This window comes from Rhinichthys klamathensis, unplaced genomic scaffold, assembly GCF_029890125.1.
Source record: "Rhinichthys klamathensis goyatoka isolate OS25496 unplaced genomic scaffold, OSU_Roscu_1.1 h1tg000558l_1, whole genome shotgun sequence".
Taxonomy (NCBI): Eukaryota; Metazoa; Chordata; class Actinopteri; order Cypriniformes; family Leuciscidae; genus Rhinichthys; species Rhinichthys klamathensis.
In genome coordinates this window covers 536,161-558,783 of record NW_026607026.1, presented here as the reverse complement: position 1 = coordinate 558,783, position 22,623 = coordinate 536,161, and the positions used below count along the sequence as shown (strand labels likewise).

Genomic DNA, 22,623 nt, shown 5'->3' with positions numbered 1-22,623 from the left:
TACAAACTCGCAATTGAGAAAGAAAAAAATGTATGTATTTAGTTTATTTAAAAAAAAAAATAGTTTTTCAGAATTGAGATATAATCTTGCAATTGCGAGTTTCGAAATGTAGCGCTTTGGGTGTGAGAAAAGCGCATTATAAATAAACCCTATTATTATTGTGAGTCAAAAAGCTGAAATTGCAAGATATAAACTTAAATCTGCGAGAAAAGTCAGAAATGTGAGGTCACGATTACCTTTTTTATATCGTGGCGGAAATAAGCTTCCACACAAACAAGACCATTGTCGTTTAGTAAACTAGTTATTTTACATTTCCTGACAGAAAGCAGAGATTTCACTAGCGTAATCATTTAAACAAACGGTCAATTACATACACAACGCAATTTTATTGTTCAGTAACAGTACAAAAGTTATTTTTCCATTTTTACAACATTCAAATAATTTGACAACAGGGAGAATTCAAGATGTCACATGCAGCCAAGAGCGAGCACATGAGTCGAGCACAACACTACGCCTTACGGTAACAAGTTCATGACTGGACCAAAAACAATATTAAATCCATGTAACGTCTGGTCCAATAACCACATGATGGAATTATATACAAGTCTATGCAACAAATCCTGCCTAGAACTGCTGGACGATGAGCTTCTTCTTGCCGTCGTGGGAGAATTTGTTCGAGCGGAACAAGTCGCTGTCGTAAAACGCAGACAGGTTGTGGATGTTAATCTGTCGAGCCTGAAGACAAAAATAAAGACTCGAGTTAAAACTCAAATTCACACATGACACGTGTAACATGCCAGTGATTCAGTACTTTCTGGAACTTTTTTTTTTTTAAACGCATCTATTAGTTACCTTGTCCACCAGATCCTTCTCTGCGATCTCGATGTTGTCCTGTTGGGCTCCGTAACGGTTGCGCTGATACGAGACCTGTTCAGACACCAGCTGCTTCAAGATGAAGAGCAACAGCTCGTTGTTGTCCCGCCTGAAGGCCAGATACCGTGCGAACGTCTGTGGAAACACTTCGGTTAGCAACTGAACCGGACAAGACTTGCAGAACTGATCCCGGATCTGTACGAAGAGCTCACCTTCCGCATGCTCCTCATCACGCTGAACTTCTGCGTGTCGATGAAGCTCTCCAGCATGACCCTGATGGCCATGTTCACGTCGTCCTCCTGCACGTAGTCCCGCAGGTGCATGCGCGCGTGAGCCTCGGCCATGCGGATCATGGACTCGATGTGACGCACGGTGATCGGGATACTTCCTGTGGCCTGCCAGACAACATGTATCATTAAACTGAGAACAACAAACATTTCAGGATCTCTGTGCAGATTTTGGGAAACATTTGAAGAATTTTAAAAAGAATGGGTCTCATTCATGAAACACGAGCAGAACGAATTTGTGTGTAAATCATGTGTAAAGTGGTTCTGGCGTAAATTTTCGGATTCATTAAAATGTTCGTATTTTCCAAATGTTAGTTGGTACACAAGAAATCTACACCTGCTCCCAGCCACGCGTAAATAGTGCGCTTAACACCCGAACGTTTTGCTCATTAATAAGGCTGCATTTTAATTCACCTTAATCGGGTACATATTTGCACAGCATTTTGAAAAAATATGATATATAGTAATTACATACGGTTTTTCTTATTATGAGAGCCAGTAATAGCATCTGCGATGGTGGTCCTTCTCCAGTTTGAATACGATTTTTCCGAAGTGAACTTATTCGTTTTTTGCTCTCAAGCTTAATGACGAACCATTTTCTTCTCACTCCTGGGACTGTTCGATTAACAGATGAAACTCCATTAACTGCATCTGTAATATGCTGCCAAGCTTCCTTTTTTTTAGGACCCGATACGCCACTATGTACGCTTGAAAATAAAATGTGGCGTTTTGAATGAACTTCTGATAATAAAACTTCAATTTCTGCATTTGAGAATTTTTTTTTTTAATTTGCATTCATGTCATAATATGATGCCCATATATAGTTGTCAGTCGGATTTAATGGGCGGGATTTATGGTAATTGAGAATGAGCGTGCACGCGCATCCCATTTATGACTGATTGGAATTCATTAACACACACACACATTTCACTATCACATCTGACGTTTACGAAGTATTTGTGAATCAGGAGAAGTGTTTTCGGGAAGGTCTCTTTACGCACAAATCACTCGTATATTTACGAATGTTTCATGAATGAGACCCAATGGCTGCAAAATGTGTAGAAAAACTAATTGCGATTTTTCCGGGGGAAAAAAATGCGATTTAAAAAAAACAATCCAGGTTTTCGCCTTTGCATCTCCAAAAAGCTCATTGATGAAAGCGGATCAATTTGAAAATGTCATAATCCACACTTTTAAATGCTCTTCGTTTCATCATTTGAATTTTAAAATGATGAAATATAATCAAATGATGATTAAACAAGAAAAAAAAAAAATCAAGTTTGCTGTGCTTATGCTGTAAGAGCTGCACAATTTAGCCAACATTTTGTGATTATATATCAATATGGCTACAAACTAATGATAGTAATAAACGAAATATAAATATAAAAATGACTAGAAGCAAAAGAAATATCACTATAGTAATATTTCACTATAAAATTTTTTTTTTTTTAAGCATAAGCTGTTCATGTTTAAGAACACAGTGCTGCGATTTACTCTGAAACATGCAGCGCATACAGTCAAGCCAAAATGTATTCAGACTCCAACATTTCTCACATTATCAGTTTATTCGCTATGGTATAGAAAATGGTAATGAAATATGAGCAGAACTCAGAGTTCTCAGATCAGTGGATATTTGACTGGTTTTGTCCGTCCTTCTGTTAGACTCTCACACATGAATTATGCTGAATATCTGTCAGCTGTTAAATTTAACTACACAATTAGATAATACCAGTTTAGCTCAACCAGTGACCAAGCAATGCTTCATGTTGTTCAGTCTGTGTGTAAAAAGAGCATTAGCAATTACAGAAAACACACATGATCAGCTCAAAGTGGAGGAATCATTTCTGGTCACATTTTTATAAATTTTACTGGTAGTTTACAAAGAATTTGGGTGTAATGCCAGTTTCCTTTATTTTGGTCTCCTAACTTACAATAAGTTAACTATAGTGTCCTGCACCCACTAGTAAAAAAATATCCAAAATTATATCTGGTGTCTGAATCATTTTTGGTTTGACTGTTTATGTAATGAAATGCGATTTGACAATCCCACTACTTTATTTTGATTAATCGAGCAACCCTAGTAAAGCATCTTAAACTAGTGTTCAAGCTCAAAGCGACTCACCATAGACTCTCTTCGAAGGTCGCTGTAGATCCGGGCCACCTTGTCCTGGTCCATCTGATTGAGTTTGGGCCGCACGCGCTCTTTGGCGTATAAGATGTACTTCCTGAGCAGCTCCTGCGGGATGGGGGGGGCATCCGAGGTGTTCGGGAGCAACACTTCCTCTAAACCGGCCACGCCCCCTTCTTTGTTGCTCGGGTGATGCTTGATGTGGCTGCCCACCACAAAGCGAGCCAGCATCTCATCCTGAACGCAGAGAATTGCATTATGGGTAATGTAATCGGCAAAGTTTGTTTGAATGTCAAATGACTAAAATTATACATAAAATGAAAAGTTGATTAATAGACAACCTCTTCATTTGGATCAGGTGAAATAACATGTTCTTGACCGTTTTCATGAGGTTCATCCATATTTGTTATGACCAAATAACTAAAGACACAAATGCTATATGCACTATTTTCTTTAAGTGTTCTTGATATAGAAATAGATATAGATACATAGATCGTAATAATATATAATTTACATCTAATTTAATATAAATGTATTTGTACTAGGGCTGTCACTTTACGTTCAAAAATCGATTGCACAATCGATCGGAACAACCAACACAAGTTTCGAAAACGAAAATAGGGAATCGATTTTAACGGCCTTTTTTTCTTTCTTTTTTTAAAATGTGTTTTAGGTGGACAGATCAATACAGTATCAGAGCATGTAGGATGCTGGAAAATAATGTCTTTTCTGTTCACCAAATTCGCTATTACTTCAATGCAATTGAACAAGCGCGCCGTTATTTGTTGCTTAGTGACGTGTGTGTTCAAGTAAGCCAGAAATGCGCAGATTCTGTGCGATACGCTGTATTAAATATATCGTGAGGATCACGAGTTGCGTATTTGCGCTAAATCCGCGCAGATTTGTCTTACACGAACTTCCACAGCAAACTGAGTAAACACAGAAACACGCCAGATTGGCTCGTGATTTGACAGCGTTTCCCGCCAAAGTTCATTTTTACCCGCGTTTGGCAGGGTCGAGGGAGTTAATTTCAATCCCTGAATGTTGCGCTCCTGTTTGTCATTGTGCACGAAACATCACGCCAATAAATCATCAGAAATATTGCGACTTGTGCGCGTCTCAAGCGCCTCTTTACGCTCGTTCTCATGCCTGTTAGGTGTCCGTGGATTTGCCTGTATTTGGTGTTGAAAATGGAAACGTCTTTAGACATGGAAAATCTATTTTACAATCGATTCAATGAACACTTGTGGAAAAATCCTGATCGATTTTTGAGACGTAAAAGTGACAGCCCTAATTTGTACATTCAAAATATAACCTTATAAACAGGTTTATATATCATTTTTGGTAAGACTTTAGTTTAGGGTCCAATTCTCACTATTAACTAGTTGCGTATTAGCATGCATATTAACGAGATATTGACTCACCTGGACAGGGTCGACGGTGTCTCTCACGACGCACAGAACGTCAAATCGAGAAATGATGGGCTCCGTCAGGTCCACGTTATCAGAGAACGTGAGAGACGGGTCGTAGCGCCCACCTTTAAAAAGAAAGAAGAGTTTCATGAGAAAAATGAATGGTGTCAGAAGCGCCGCTGCTACGTTTAGCCCAGCAGGAAGTCATTTAAAACCTGACTGCGCTATGGATTAACATGCAACTCAAAGTGCCCACGGCAGAATTGAAGTTATGACCCTCATTAGAGTTTTATTAAACCGCTCCGTCACCAGTCCCAGAACGCACCGATAGGATTGGAGGCGGCGATGATGGTGCAGCGAGCCTGTAGCGACGTGACGATCCCAGCTTTAGAAATAGAGATGCTCTGCTGCTCCATGGCCTCGTGGATGCTGGTCCTGTCCTGGTCGTTCATCTACAGAGCACACTTACACGGTCACTCGGGTGTTCACCAAAACATTGCAATATGGACTCAAAAATTGGTGGAACTGCATCAAAACCCTCTGGTGCTCTTCGGGTGTTGCTCAAAAAGTGACTGAATTTTTTTTTTTTCAATGTAAATAATGTACCGTTTTAGTTAGATACTGTTTTTTATTTCATATTTTGTATTTGTAGGGGATTTTTTTGGTACTAAATTATATTTACGCTGTATTTATTATCCATTTACTCACTTTTTGAGCATAGACCTGAAAATTACATTTCCAATTTAAATCTTGTAAATCATAAATCTTGAATGCTTTAGATTTCAGTTTGATCTCTTTTCAAAGACGACATTTGGCAGATTATTGCTGAAGTGAAAAAAAGTGTACTTAAAAAAAAAACAAGCTAGTTTTACGTTTATTGTTAGGAAAACAATTCAAAAATACAGATTTAAGTTGCGTAAATCTCTTTTCAAAGTGAAAAAGGTATTAAAAAGTGAACTTAAGTTACAGAATTTTTGTATTTTCCAAAAACATGTTTTACTCTAAAATTGTGAGAAAATCAAAGCCATAAATCTAAAGTTGTGTTCAAAATTTGAGCTTGATATCTAAAATAAAAAAACCCGCTTTCAGTCAGTTTCAAGTTTCCAAACTTGTTTCCCATTCATTTCCAATGCGCTAATTTTTTATCACAAACAATGCAAGTGTAACTATTTTTTACAGGACCATTTAACCTGTTCGAATCATGTCCATGATTTATTTTGTGTTCACACAGCAAGTGCCAAAACATTTAACAAGTTTTGTACCATTCCGATGAAGTAAAAGACAAATGTAAAATGTTTCGTTCAAGAGCACCAGAGGGTCAAAGCTACAAACTGCTAACTCAAACGTTATCGCACCTTATCAAACTCGTCGATGAGACAGACTCCTCGGTCCGCCAACACCAGCGCTCCCGCCTCGAGCGTCCACTCTCGAGTGACGGGATGGCGCTGGACGTAAGCCGTCAGACCCACAGCGGAGGCGCCCTGTCCCGTAGTGAACACCGCCCGGCTCGCAATCTTCTCCACGTACTTCAGGAACTGGGACTTGGCCGTGCCTGGATCTCCACACAGGAGGACGTTGATGTCGCCGCGCACCTTGTGCTTCCCGCCTGTTGAGACACAATCACTCACTTGAACCAAGCCAAGCTTCATCTGCTAGAAAATACAGTACCAGACTCGTATATTTAACAGGGCTGTGCAATGATTACTCGCATCCAAAATAAAAGTTGTCATAATGTATGTGTGTACTGTCACTGTGTATAATTATTTAGTAATATATATATGAAAATACACACATGCATGTATATATTTAAGAAAAAATTGTTATTCATAAAAAAAAAAATATATATATATATATATAAATAACTATATATACACAGTATATACATGCATATATTCCATATATATAAATATAACTATATATACAGTATACACATGCATATATTCCATATATATAAATATAACTATATATACAGTATATACATCCATATATTCCTTAAATATATAAATATAACTATATATACAGTATATACATGCATATATTCCTTAAATATATAAATATAACTATATATACAGTATATACATGCATATATTCCTTAAATATATACATGCGTGTGTGTATTTATATATACACCAAATAATTATACACAATACACACATAATGTACAGGTGAAACTCGATAAATATAAATATCGTGCAAAAGTTCATTTATTTCAGTAATTCAACTTAAAAGGTGAAACTTATATATTATATAGACTCATTCAAAGTGAGATTTCAAGTCTTTATTCGTTATAATTTTAATGATTATGGTTACAGCTTATGAAAACCCCAAATTAGAAATTAGAATATTGTGAAAAGGTTTTCATAAGCTGTAAGCCATAATCATCAAAATTATAACGAATAAAGGCTTGAAATCTCACTTTGAATGAGTCTATATAATATATTAGTTTCACCTTTTAAGTTGAATTTTCTGAAATAAAATAAACTTCTGCACGATATTCTAATTTTTTTAGTTTCACCTGTAAACAAACTTTTATTTTGGATGTGATTAATCACGATTAATCGTTGCCCAGCACTAATATTTAAAGTAACAGTTGTGAAAGATGAAGATACCTGGATTTTTGGCTTCGCCGCCGAACAGAGCGAGCGCCAGGCCGCGTTTAATGTCCTCGTGCCCATAGATGGAAGGACCAATACTTGCGAAAATCTGTACGAGGAAAATGAAAGCTTAGTCTGGAGAAACCTTCAGATGCGCATTAAACTGTGGAAGTGTGTGAGCATCACGCACCCGTTCTCCGATGCGTTCGTCTTTGGACAGAGCCATGATGGCTTTGATGTCTTCGTCGGTGAGCTCCGCCACGGCCACGCCCTCATCCTTACGAGCGATGTGATTGGCCAGGATTACGGTGGCGAACACAGGGAAGCCGTTAGCCATATTGAGGGAGCCGTCGTAGTTGTTGTGGTAGATTCCTGTGAGCTCCTGCCAAAACACATTAGGGTATATTTTATTTAAATCTATATATTCAAATATTTGTTATATTGGGAATGCATACATTTAGAGGGGCATATTTTGCTTTAATATTATTTGATATAGTTATAGTGAAATTATTTAAAACTTAAGTTTTTTTTTTTTTTACAGGTTGAAATTGAAATATTTGGGTACATGTTTTATTACGTAGTTATGTGAATATAGTTCAATATTGTGATTTTTTTTTTTCCAAAAAGATATTTAATGTTCAAAAAGGTTTTAAAGTCCACGTTTAATTACGAACTTCATCTTATGCCTCAAATCTGTCATCTCCAGTGCCGGTGAAGGATTGCTGAGTTCGGCTGGTTTATTAGAGGATTAAACAGTAATGGTGTGTGTGTGTGTGTGTGTGTGTGTGTGTGTGTGTGGACTCACGATCTCGTCTCCAGGTTTGCAGTGGTCCACCAGGTCGGCCAGCAGGATGGCGTCTTTGGAGCGAGGCAGGCGTCCCGCCGCCACTTTCCCAGGACTCTCCTGAATGGTGATTCGCTGGTAGTTCTGATAGACGGTCTGATGAAGGCAAGAACGCTAGTTAACATCCGCAGAACAGAGAGCTGCCATGGCAACAGCTGGCACAACCGAGATTAGGGTTCGTCTCGTCAACACGTGTACATGAAGGCACAAGCAAGGATCTTAGGCAGAGAGAATTTCATTTCTAATATATATATTAGCTTGTTATTTAATAATATAAACACTAAATTCATACATAAAATAGTTTTGGATATTTTAACCTCTAAAATTTGGATCAGGTGAAATAACAAATATGGATGAACCTCATGAAAACGGTCAAGAACATGTTATGTAACCAAATAACTGAAGACACAAATGCTATATGCACTATTTTATTTAAGTGTTCTTTATATAGAAATCGATAGATATATATATATATAGATAGTAATAATATATAATTTACATTTAATTTGTATTAGTAATATACACATACATAAAAATGTGTACATTTAAAATATAATTTATATACAGGTTTGTTAAGACTTTAGTTTAGGGTCCAATTCTCACTATTAACTAGTTGCTGATTAGCATGCATATTAATGAGACATTGGCTGTTTATTAGTACTTATAAAGCACATATTAATGCCTTATTCTACATCCCTTAATCCTACGCAATACCTGAACTTAACAACTACATTACTAACTATCAGTAAGCAGAAATTAGGAGTTCATCGAGGCAAAAGTCGTGGGTAAAAGAGAGAACTGGATCCTAAAGTGTTGCCACATTAGTGGTAATTGTACTGAATTTACACTGATCCTATAGTATATTGTGGCATGAATTTTAATGTATAAGGCAGACATAACTAATATTTTAATTTAATTGTGAAAAGGTGCTTAAGTGCCATAAAAATAAAGCAAAAAAACTAAAATTATTAATGCTCATTAAAAAAAAAGACTTAATTTTCTTTCTGCAAGAACAGTTTTTCTTTGATTTGGAGGTGAAAATGAGCTAGATATGTGCGTTTCATAACATCAGCCTTCATCTGTACGGGTAATGATGCTCCTCACGCACCTGCTCCATGTTGATATCGAAGGGTCCGAGCGACTGGCACTCGGGACAGGAGCCCGGCTTCACCTCCTGGTTCTGGGACTGGAAGAACGGGCCCAAGATGAAGTTACACTTGTTGCAGTTGTACTTCACCATGCCGAGCTGAGGCAGGACCCCAGTGCAGCAGGTCACGACCCCACTGGTGCGGATCAGCTGGTTCAGGTGGAGCTGCCTGCAAACACCATATAGACAAATATAGCGATTATTAGGGGTGTAACAATATATCGCACTATGTGGATAGTAGGGGTGTAACGGTTCACAAAATTCACGGTTGGGTTCGATATGATACACTTGTGTCACGGTTTGGTACGTTTTCGATACAGCAAAAAGAAAGAAATGCCAGAGAAATTTCCTTGATTTATATTTTTATTAAAACTAACATCATAAAGTATGATATTTTTTTACTTTGAGCAATGATGGAGCTATACTTGACTTTTCTTAGGAGCTTATAAAACAAAACAGCTCCTTGGACAAAATGAAATGTAATATTGTAGTAGTTATAAACAAAGGTTTATTTAGCTCAGATTAACATTTGAGGGCAGCAGTTGTATTAACGATAATGTCGAAATAAAACCAACGTAATGTTACTTGAAAGCATTATAGCCGACTATTCCTGCCAAACTCCCATGGTTACAGTTAGTAGAGTTACTACAGTAAATCAGGGTCCGAAATGAACTTTTTGGCTCACCTGCCACGGGGACTGGTAGATGAAAAAATCCACCAGCCACACATATTTTTTACCGGCCAAAAATAATAAACAGCCTTTTTGTGTCACATATACATTAATTTATATATAGGTATATTTAAACATTTTTGTCATTATATTTCTGGTCTATTATTTTCCATTTTTACTTTTATTTACACGCATATTACACAATTTACACACATTAAAATAATATTTTTGTGGTGGTGCCAATGAAAATAGTTCTGTACAAATGAAATGTATTAATTGTATTTTTAATAAAATATATGCAATAATAATATATTATTTCAACAACAAAAAAAAGTTTTACTCTGCCTATTTTTCTACTGCATTTACTCTTGACTGATCCGATCAGTAACTGAAGGACTGGAAATATCAGTTGTTTTAACCATTCGTTAAAATGAATCGGTTCAAAGGAGTCATTAGTTCGCGAATCGGACGTGTCATTATCGGATGTGTTCGCGTTGTGTGATTATCCCGGCGGTTGGGACATCCCTCAAGATTTGTGTCAACACAGAAAACATTTAATCCCTGGATAGGTTTTTTCGTTTATTTAAAGTGTGGGTTATGTCAGCTGAATGTGCGGAACGCTTTTCAGAGAAGATAAGGTATTTTAGCACAATTCACACCCAGCGGTAATTCAGAAAAACAAATCCGAATGCTCCACATGAAACTATGGTCTTCCGACCTTTTACCATCGTGTCGATTTATTTTGATCAATATGTGCCAGGGAGAGAGAGCAAGACAGCGCTTAGGAGACGGTCAAGCCTTGTTTATACTTTCGCCTGGCTCCGAGTCCGAAGAGAAAGAGTGCGTGCGACCGGGGCTCTCTCTCTCTCTGCTCGTTCTTCAGTTGCGCCCTGTCACACGCGCAGCAGTTCAATTCCCATCCCTACTGGCAAACACAACAAATCCGAGCCCTCATGCCAGATATTTTATAACATTACAAAATGCAATTGTTATAAACATTTTATTACATTACTATTTTGGTATGAACATTCACCCGCCAGTGGGGCGGATAGCCTTTTGAGATTTACTCGCCAAACGGAAAATCTACCCGCATTTGGCGCTTGGCGGGTGTTAATTTCGGACCCTGCAGTAAATCTATGATGAATGTTGCTGATCTGTGGACACTGGATAGTTCATTCATGGCACAATGTTTCTTCCTGGTTTCCACGTCAGCGCTGTTTGATCCGTTAACACTTAAATACCTATACGGCCGGCGGCGGCAAAAAATAACTGTTGTTCTTAAATGTTTAAGAACAGTTATTCGCGTTTGGACATTCAGAAGCTCCGTAGTGAATTGCGTCATCAAGTTTTGATCAGCATTGATTCATCAAAGAAACCCGTGTGGGTTGTTCCTCTGAGCCAATCATGAATGATTGTTGATGCTCAGTCCCACCCCATGCCCAGATTGGTTGAAACAATCATCTACACAACCAATAAATATAGTTTTTGTTCTTTTGCACGACCAATTAGCATCTTTCTTTGGAAATTTGGTAAAGTGAAAGTAGTTCATATATGTGTCTGTGTGTGTGTGTTTATAAAGTTTATTTTGCTTCAGTGTTCTATTACAATCAGTCTGTTTATTTTACTTCCTGAACTTTTTTGGACACATCTAAATTGTCAGTAAATAAAAAATACCAGCTTTTCACTGAAAATCACCTATAATAATGTTGTAAAAAATGTCTATAACTTGCTTAGGGATTGTTACATGTAGTCAAAATTACATCTGGAAATGTAGAATATCCAAGTACAGCTTTCTAAAAAAAATAAAAAAAACTTCAGGAGGATTTGTTTGAGTTGAGTAAAAATAAAAAAAAAATAAAAAATAATCACAAAATCTGCTGCCGTTTTTCTTAAATCTGGTAAATTCATCCATTCTAAGATAAAATAAATGTTAAATTGGATTATTTAAATGAGATCGATTGAAACGTCAAGTTCTCCTGTTTAAAATGATATATGGCACTTGATGCTGACTGCTATAATGGGTTAGAAAAACAAAGAAAAGAACAGGCGGTGCAGGTGCTCCAAAAATGGTCCAGGTCTTTAAGGGTTAATAACGGACAGTGGTGGACGAAGTACACATACCATGTACTTGAGTAAAAGTAAAGATACTCAAGGTAAAATATTACTCAAGTAAAAGTAGAAGTGCTGCCTTTAAACATTCACTTGAGTAAAAGTACAAAAGTATTTGTCTTCAAATGTACTTAAGTATCCAAGTACTTTGATTTTTTTTTTTTATGGCTATAATGTCCTATTATAATTTGTCACAAGACTCTTGCTTAACTCAGTCTAAGTGAAGACTAATGTCACTCTTGGCACACCAATCTATTAATGAAATGACATGAATTAGTATGATATATATATATATATATATATATATATATATATATATATATATATATATATATATATATACTGTATGTATGTATATATATTTGAATTGAATAAATTTTTTGTGTGTTTAATTTTGGAGGGAAGGGGACTGTTCCCATAAGGTATAAAACATTTACAGTATTTACTGTATATATTTTTCTCCAGCGCCTATGGTCATAATTATTAACATCTTAATGTTAAGATACATTCACATAAACCTGCACAACGCCATTAAATATATATATATATATATATATATATATATATATATATATATATATATATATATACACACACACACACACACACACACACACACACAGACACATACACACACACAGACACACACACACACACACACACACACATTCACGCGCGCACACACACACACACACACACACATACATATATAGGCTATATATAGCCTATATATATATATATATATATTCTATATGTTATGGGAGCAGCCAATTCCCTCCAAAATTAAACCCAAAAACGTATTAATGCAGTGTTTCTGCTAGGCTACTCCCCAGAAAAAAAAGCTATTATATGCAAGTCATTTTAGTGGCAACGTAAGCAGTACATTATGCGTCAATACTTACCGATAATTGCTGCAATAATAGCTCCTACTCTCTGTCCCGCTTAAAATCATTGTCAACGCGATTTGTTTGGAACTATTGAGAGCCACACGAATAACGTGACCGCGCGTCGGCGAGATCACTGTCACATCTATGTTCGCAACTCTCATATTTAACGGCTCTGGGGTGCGTTTCCCGAAAGCATCGTTATCCAACTATGATCGCAATTTCCATTGAACTCTATTGTTAACGACGGAACTTGCGACCATAGTTGGCTTTGGGAAACGCACCCCTGGTTCGCGATTAGTAGATTCCGCCAAGGCAAAACAAAGCGCGCGCGCGCTGTACTGTGATTCATTGGTGGCTCGTTTGACCAGTTACGTTTTTATCCACTCATAAATAAAAAGGAACGACTGATTTTGAAAATGTAGTGGAGTAAAAAGTAAGATATTTGACTTTGAAATGTAGTGGAGTTAAAGTAAAAGTCTCCCAAAATTTAAATACTTGAGTAAAGTACAGATACGCAAAAAAGCTACTTAAGTACAGTAACGAATTACATTTACTTCGTTACTGTCCACCACTGATAACGGAGAAATTAGGGCTGGTCGGTATATCGAGTTTGTACAATATATTGATATTTCTTATCCCCACGATATGGAATGAGGCGATACCGTTTATATCGATACAGTAGTTTGATACGAGCACATCTGAAAAATAGCGGAGGACGCAGTGTGAGCTCCTGCAGTGAAAGTGTATGGTAGCCTACAATTTGTCCTAAACATGACACAAGCTTATATTAAGCGCTTTAAAATAACTGGTAAGATTTAGTTAACAAGTTTAAAGCAGCTTGCCCTGTCAGATGCTCTGACAGAGACTGTTGCTGACTGACAGATAAATACTTGCGCTGTTTAATGCGTTTGAGACGTGGTGCTTTCCTCAGTGCTTAACTTACATTTCACAGGTATATTCTCCATCTGTAAATGTTAGAAAATCAAACAAATATGTCCATTTCACTGTCAGGAGAGGACGAGCTTCTGCAAGTGAATCTCCGCTAAAATTCAAGCTTCCGTTAATGAGCGCCGCCGCACGCACGCGCGCCAAACAGACGAGCACAATAGAATAGTAGCGCAATAATTCTGACTAAAATATACATAGGCTATTGCTAAAATATTTGTTGTTGGGAGACAATAAATGTGCCATATGTGGAATTTTAAACCTACAAGTATATTTTTATGAAAGTGACCATTATAATGGGGTAATCAAATGCAGGCTAATATAATTAGTTTGTGCTTTTGTTTTTATTTTCATTTTTAGTTTAGCCTTAAGTCATTTTAAAAACAAAAGAATTATATTTGTTTTTAGTTTGTAATGTTACAATGTAATGTGATTTAACCACCTTTTTGCACATAATATATTGCATACTGCATAGCCTACATTACATTCACTATATTTGTTTCCATATCCTTCAATATCACCATTGTTTGGAAATCATTGAGCAGGATGTGAATTTTTTTTTTTTAAATAAATACAGATTTTCTTTATCCAAATAGAAAAACGTAGAAAGTACCGAGATATATATCGTATATCGCCATTTAACCAAAAAATACCGAGATATGATTTTTTGGCCATATCGCACAGCCCTAGGAGAAATGCGAATGTTTCTCACTGGATCTCGCAGCGATGTTATTACTTCAGTGGCGAATTCAAATGCTTTCTTTACTGGATTCCTCTGTGTAGTAACAGTGCTGATGATGAAGATCGGCTCGCGCTGCATTGGTCCAAACTGATAAACGGTCCGTCAAACACACAATAAAGAGTGGTTTCGTTACGCTTACATTACGTTTGCCATTTGATGTTGGGCAATGTTGTGGTCACGCCAGCGTCTCTTACATCATGAGCGCGCCTACATTTGAAATAACGAACTTTTGGTCGGCAGGAAAAATGGTCCAACGAACTGTGTATAGTTCAACCAATATGAAAATTACTGTGAGAAAAAATCAAGTTTTTAGAGTTTTAGTGTCAGTACTACATTACACTACTATATATAATGTTACATTTAGTCATTTAGCAGACGCTTTTATCCAAAGCGACTTACAACTGAGGACTAAACAAAGCGAGTCATCGTGAAGAGGCAAAAACAACGCAAGAAGTGCTCAAAATACAAAGGTCAGACATAGCTCAGAGAAGCATAAGCCAGACAAGCGAGGATTTAAAGGATTTAAATGTTGAATATAATGTATAATAATGCAATGGGGGAATATTTGTGGGTCCTGATAATGCCAAAAGTCTGATGTTACCAGTAAAAAGTGCTACATTTTATTAAATATATCTTATCAGTGAAAGAGTGCAAGCATATTCATCTAAAATAATTCTGTATTTTCAGCTTCAGAATCATGAATATTGTTATCCTGGTGTCTCTATTGTCCTGTGCTTTGGGTTTCCAGCACCAAGTCAAAACCTAATCATTACACCCACAATGTAACACCAAATTAGCATTTTAATCAACAGTCCATTTTTGTTAAGCTTTTATCATGTTTTGGAGTATCACGATAATATCGTATCGTGAGTTCAGTATCGAATCGTGACATGAGGGTCTCGTTACACCGCTATAAATGATCTATATTGAAGCAGCAAGAGTGCTAAAGCTCAACAGGAGTGGGTTTGCTCGTACCGGAGCGATCGCAGCTCCTCCACCAGCGGCAGGTTGCCGATGCGGACGTGGATTTCGTGTGCGATGCGGTCGTATTTGGGGTACATGGCCAGCACCACCTCCTTCGCGGCTTCGTCGAAGATCTTCAGCATCTCCGCGGGAGCCTCCGGCAGGAAGTACGCCAACACGTGCTCCCTGGACGCCAGCTCCTCATAGTTCACCAGCAAACTCTCCTTATTTTCTGAAGACATCACAAAATCATGTCAAACGTCTGGATTATACAATATGGTTTTCCTCAAGCGGCAGCCTTCCAGTCTCGCTCGTGAAACCAACACGGAAGAGACTTAAACTGCAGTTCATCGACTGCCCACTAGAGACAGGCTGCAAAAGAGAGTCAATCCCATAAACCCCCATGTTAATATGCCCAACTTTACAGCAGAAAAAAACATGTTTATAGCCTGGTGCAAAAAGTGCTTTTGGTCTATATAGGTCATTTTGCCCTTCATGAAAACTGTGATGGGGTGAATTTTTTTATAACTCATCCGTTTAAATAATATTAAGCCTTAAAGTTCTCCATAATTAAGGGCATGGCCACTTGAGTGACAGGTGGATTACCGCTGATGTCACTACTAGCCGTTTGTCTGCTGTCTGTTAGCGTCACGCCACCTCAGCTAATCCATAGATATCCATAATAAAGGCTTGATGTCTTACGGCGGAGTCTCTATCGTCATCACCGGCGGCCATCTTGTCACAGGCGGGCTCTGTGGTGCCTGATGTAAGATGAGTGATCAGCACGAACACAAATACTCTTATCTCGTTGAAATCTTGACGGATTTACAAAAATAGTTTGGTTTCTTACAAACGTTATTAACGTGGCTATAATTCTGGATGATTATTTATTTATACACTTATTATTCATAAGTATGCAGTGTCATAACTACATCTCTGACGTTTATAACAAACCAAACCGTTTGAAAATCGGTAGAAAATTGAGCAAGTTATGGTTATTTAAAAAGTACATGCACCATTAAAACACAATGTAGAGTGAGCGAGCTGCCTGTGACAAGATGGCCGCCAGGTGTGGACGTCGACCTCCATTAGCCAGCAGCGCGGACGAGACATCTAGCCTTTATTATGGATATCTATGAGCTAATCCGCCTCTTTGCCCATTTTCATTTATCAAGGAGTGATGCAATATAAAGATGGCGACGTCCAGCTCCGCCCACTTTGGGCTTCAGAAATGCTCTTTAGAAACCTATGAGTGATGTCACGTACACTACGTCCATTGTTTTTCGTCTATGGTTTTCCCAGATGACCGTCCACCACCCACCTTTGCACATGTCGCTGATGCGCTCTTTGAACACGTTGTGTCCGTGCTCGTCCACGTGCGTGCGCAGGAAGTTCTTGAAGCGGTGGTAGATCTCCAGGCGCGGGGCGGCCATCGAGACCCACTCCCGGACCGTGTGGCCCTTCATGTCCTCCAGGTTCTCAATGCTTTCGATCATCTCTTCATCCTCGCCCTCCAGCGCCACGCCATCCGCTGCCCTCTCCGCAAGAACACGCTGCCTCTTCGTGGGCCGCTTGTCGTCCTCGTCTTCACTGTCTGTACATCACAGAGACAAATACAGTTAGACTATGGTTTAATGACAATTTATACACTGATATTGACTTATGTCTACACACATTTTGGGGAAAGAAATAATTGCGATTTTCAGTCCAGACTGGCTATGTGAGTTGGTAGGGCTGCACAATTTGGCCAATTTTTTTTAATTATTGTGATATATGGTAAAATTACTAATATATATATACACACTGTTATATAGGTTTATAATATATGGTATATGGCATGCATGTATATATACACACACACACACTATTAGGTATATATATATATATAGTACCATATATTATATACCATACTATATATTATATACTATGTACCATATATTATATACCATATATTACAGTATATATATATAAACAATTTTAAATTTTTGTAATGTATGGAATCATTACAAAAACAAAATTACTGTAATTTCACTGTAAAAAAAATGTAATTAAGAAACAAAATAATTTTTTTGTTTTACATTAAAACTTGCAATACTAACATTTATAGCCGTCTTCATTTTCAAACATTTCGCACTAAGCTGTTCGCGTGTAAATGAACACAGTGCCGCGCTTCACTCATCATTTGATCAATCGCACTAAGCCATATGCCGATTTTGGTTTTATTTCAATTAAACGTGCAGCCCTACATTAGCTGTTATCTTCAGTGGTTTGCAGTAAAGTTAAGTGTTATTTAGCAATGCCTAAAGCGCCCACCGTAGAGGAGTCCGCGCCCGATGCGGCCCATGCCGAGGCCCTGTTCCCTGTCCCGCCGCCTCATGGCCGCTTCAGCTTCGGCCCGAGCTCCGGGCGAGAGTTCACTGAGATCTTCATCCTCATCCAGACCTTCCACTTCATACCGGTCCAGCTCCGGGATGGCGCGGTAGTCTCTGTGAAAAATACTCTCGTCAGCTACGTTTACATTCATTTAGCAGATGCTTTCATTCAAAGCCAACTTGTTTTCATGCAAAGTTGCCAATTTAACAAAAAAAGTGGAGTATCACATTAAATATTCGTGCCAATTCCAATATCCGTGTTTGTGGAAGAGAATAAAATCATCATTTCCTGGTAAACTGGCACAAAGTATCAATAATAAAATGGTTATGCCGCTATGGCTCTTTTTCCCTGTATAATAAATGACTTGCACCTCAGAGCTCGCAGGCAAAACGCAATAAGAAATGCTGTTGTGCGATCTTGTGTTCGGATGCCTGATGTTTGAGAGTGGAGATGTGTGTGACGGTTCTGGGAGATTATTATACCAATTCATTTTAGTGACAGACACTGGCTCAGGCATTACAGAATGACTAAAACTGTGTGCAGTAGGGGTGGGCGCTATACCGGTATGAACGTGAATACCGGTATTATGTTGTGCCATGATATGGATTTTGCGATACCGAGGATACCGTATTCATAAATTCAAATTTTGCAGTTATATTGTTTTGTTCAATTTGGTAGCCAACTCTTTACAATTGTTAACACTGACGATACAGAATCGAATACGCTGTTTAAGGAAATGGCTGATTTGGCGCTTCATACGCGTGAAGTTGCTGAGGCGATTAACCGCTGTCCTGTGACGCGTTCAATGAAGGACCGTACCGTAGAACACATCGCTAGTGCGAAGCGGCTGTTCATAAAGGATGCATCTTTTGCGGTGGAATGGGAAATAACAAGGTAATGAGACGCAAGTTTGACTTTTAACTGGAGCGCAGCATTTTTAGAATGCCGTTTCATTTGCGAGACGCGGGTGCAACACCAAAACAAGTTCGTCAAGCACAAAAAAACGTTAAAGTTTTTTTGTGGCTTCTGTATGTTTGAGATGTCATGTTTTCATGAAGGTTGAAAACTGCTATTATTATCTTTGTTTTTACAAAACATTTACTGCTAATAATATTATCCACGTGGAGACATTTCCCCGCAATGTAACGTTAGGCTATGAATAACAGGACACGACACACACATAAGCGCGCGCATATACACGACACACACATAAGCGCGCAAACACACACACTGGTCCACTATCTTTGTGGGGACTCTCCATAGACGTAATGGGTTTTATACTGTACAAACTGTAGGCCTTTATTCTGTCTCCTTACACTAATGAATTAGTTTGTATGAAAATTTTCATTGTTTTTTTTCTTGTATACTTTTAAGTTTTATTTATTTGGTGCTTTGTTCAATCTCAAACCATTATTTTATTTTTATTATTAAGATGTCTGCATAAGAGTTAACTGTAATCTGTGCAAACATTAAACTTAAATTAAACGTCTCGCTTTGGTCTACACTGGAAGTGTTCTGCTCGCTCTGCTAAAGCTAAACTATAATTACTAAAACTGAAACTAAATAAAATAAAAACTATATAGAAATGCAAAATAAAACTAAATAAAAACTAATAAAACCATTAATGAAACTAGCTAAAACTAAACTGAAATTTAAAGCAAAATTGAAAACGATATTAAAATAAAAACTAATTTAAAAAAGCAAAACTATAAGTAAGCAATAAGGTACGAGAGGCTGTGCTGTATCGTGAATAAGTAACGGCTGGAGGGCGTTGTTAGGCACGACGCGAAGCGGAGTGCCTGCAACCCCTTCAGCCGTTACTTAGTCACGATACAGCACTTGCCTCGAGTACCTTATTGCTTTTATAAAACGGTTGCCACACAATAAAAATATTAAAGCCGAAAAATATGTATCTATGCAACTTTCATGAAGTAAAATCACTAAAAGCCTGCCTTCCGCTGGAAAAAATAGTCCCGGAACGTGAACAGCAACAGAAGTTACATATATTATTTCGCCAATAGATGGCGGCAAAGACTGTCTTTATGAGTGAGTGAGTGAGTGAGTGAGTCTGTAGAGAAGGCTTTTGAAAGGACTCGAACTTGTGATCACGGAGAAGACAGACGCAACTGACAGATGACTAACGTTATGCACGGAAAACCCCATGACTGTTAAAAGGACAAAATATGCAGCGGACATTCAAACGCATTTTTTTATTATGAATATAGGACTGACCTGAAGGAAAATGCTACGTCTACTGTAAATGCAGGTACACTCGCTTACTCGATCTCTCACAATGCTCTGCTCTAGCTTTAAATGAACAATATCAATGAGATGAAACATCTGTTTAAGTTGCTAAGAGTGGTTGCTAGGGGTGTTGTGTAGTGATACATAGAACCGTTGGGTGAAGCGGTCATAGCCGTGTTTTATCGTGAATAAAGCACAGCTATTGACCAATCAGAATCAAGGATTGGAACTAACCGTTTTATAACAACAGATATTCCCGGAGACAGAGCACACCCGAAGACGGCTCTCACTCAGAAATCAATAAAGTCTTCATTCGCTGCCGGTTCTCATTATGACAAGACGAGCAAAAAGTGGAAAGACATAACAAGTGCATTCAGGCCTACCTCATGTTGCATGTTTGCACTTTTTGAGAAAAAAAATGGCACAAAAAAAAAAATTGGAATTGGTGATTCCAATTTTTTTTTTCTCATATCGCGATATAATATCGATATCGTCCGGACAGTGAAAAATATCGTGATATGATTTTTTGCTCATATCGCCCACCCCTAGTGTGCAGTGAGATTTACGTAATTGTAGTTCACGAACATGTCTTCTTTTTTGGAAGTTATGAGCATCTTCATCCAATGTTTTTATGCAATATCCCAAAATTTGCATTAAAAATATTTACTATTTTTTGAATGCCATGTCAGCAGCAAAGCTATCTACATGGTGATCAACTAAACAAACATACAAATATAGAAACATATCTATTAATAAAATAGTCATTTGGCTTTTTAGACTTTCATATCACTCCATCAGCATTTCAACTCTTTTAAGCACAATTTTAATTGCTAGGCCATGCATTTAAAGTGTTATTATTTTGGGATGATGCACGACCTGGACATGTTTTTGAGACGTTTCATGAGGTTCCTCCCTAACAATCCCCCCTGTTGATCTGCAGACCATCACAAAGACACACACGTTATCTCTCACCTCTCCATCCCATCTCCGATCAGCTCCTCTCCATCTCCGTCGTCCTCATTGGGAATGTTTTCTCCCAGGATCCCCTCGGATTCGTCCTCAAACGGGGGCAGGTCTCTGCCGGGGCTGGAGGTCAGGTCACCCCGCCGGGAGCCACGCGTGGGGCTGGTGGCCATCTGAAACGACTCGGAGGAATCCTGTTTTGAAGCAAAAAAAATGTCAGTGTTACATAAAACTAAAATCTTTCCACAAGAATTGGATGTCAAAGGACAGACTGAAAGCGACTTAAAATGCACAAGTGTAACTAGATCAGGCTGAGGTATTAATACTGAAACTAACTTAAGCACAACACTTAAAAAACTGATGCTCTGCTATGAGTGCTATCATCCTACACAAGAACACACACTCACTTGAAACCACAAGTTATACAAAGAATCTAGTTTAACCCACGTGGGACCTTTTTTTTTAGACTGGCTTAACCCTTTACAACACAATAGCTTAAAAAATTCAACATGTCAGTGTAGGAGCTTTTCAGTTAAAAACAAGAAATGTTTTTTTTGTGTGTGTGTGTATAATTCTGGTCGGCTTTTTAACAGGCCTAAGTTCAATGATTTGACAGTTACAGAAAAATAAATATGCAAAACTCGAATTAAAATGACTTTTGTGCAAATGTAAACGCACATTTGTTCGAGTTTGTATATTATATCGAGTTTATTGTTCAATCTAGATCATTACATTGCATTATCGACCTACTACTAAATAATACTTGTATGTGCCATGCACATTTCACACATAATCACGGACACGTTTGCAAAAGTCAAATACTTTAAAACACATTTAAACTATGGCTTAAATGGCTTGTTTACATATAAATAACGTTAGATGATATACAAAACACACTCACCGCCATGTTCTCACGTCCGTCTTAAACAGCAGCTCGACTGAAGACTAGTTTTTCCCGGGAAGACTGACTTTTCGCGCGAAATTACCCATGTGATCACTAAGCGCGCGAGAAACGCTATGAATATTAATTGAGGAAGAGAGTCAGAGCACTGTGATTGGTCCGTTGGCAACTGCGTAACTCTGATCTGAACGCTCATTGGTTCGACCCGTGGAAAGGGACAGACATGTTAGGATCGTTAGAAAAATAAAACTAGACAAAGCACAATTTGACAGTGAACGATCACATTTTGCTTCAAAATAAGCAATTGGATCAACAGTAACGAGACACACAAGAGCCTCTGTGACTCCTCAGGTGGGTATTTTAGTCCACAGTTAATACATTTAAGTCCATATTTTACAAGTTTACAATAAAACTAACTCGATTTTTACAGTTTAAAAAATAATTCATTACATTTATATAGCGCTTTGGGCACTCAAAGCGCTTCACATAGAAGGGAGAATCTCCTCAACCACCACCAATGTAGCATTAAGAAAGTATAACA

At 37.9% G+C, this 22,623-nt stretch overlaps 1 protein-coding gene across 1 annotated transcript; it reads right to left on the bottom strand.

The window, feature by feature from the left end:
* Window positions 1-522: 522 nt before the first annotated feature.
* On the bottom strand, window positions 523-22,187 carry mcm2 (minichromosome maintenance complex component 2). Its single transcript, XM_056239319.1, has 16 exons — window positions 22,083-22,187; window positions 21,191-21,375; window positions 17,915-18,087; window positions 16,923-17,195; window positions 15,614-15,833; window positions 9,247-9,454; window positions 8,100-8,234; window positions 7,485-7,676; window positions 7,310-7,403; window positions 6,056-6,306; window positions 5,026-5,152; window positions 4,713-4,825; window positions 3,283-3,525; window positions 1,086-1,268; window positions 853-1,008; window positions 523-735 (listed from the first exon to the last, which is right to left on the bottom strand). The coding sequence occupies exons 1-16, from the start codon at window positions 22,086-22,088 to the stop codon at window positions 625-627; spliced, it is 2,670 nt and encodes an 889-aa protein (XP_056095294.1). The 5' UTR covers window positions 22,089-22,187; the 3' UTR covers window positions 523-624.
* Between the last annotated feature and the right edge of the window lie 436 nt (window positions 22,188-22,623).

Bases quoted from the DNA above. Each gene is read 5' to 3' on its own strand.
- mcm2 (XM_056239319.1), bottom strand. The intron at 4,826-5,025 runs GTGCGTTCTGGG...TTCTTTTTAAAG, and splicing joins CGCCGCCTCCAATCCTATCG to GTGGGCGCTACGACCCGTCT. The intron at 1,009-1,085 runs GTGAGCTCTTCG...GTGTTTCCACAG, and splicing joins TGATGAGGAGCATGCGGAAG to ACGTTCGCACGGTATCTGGC.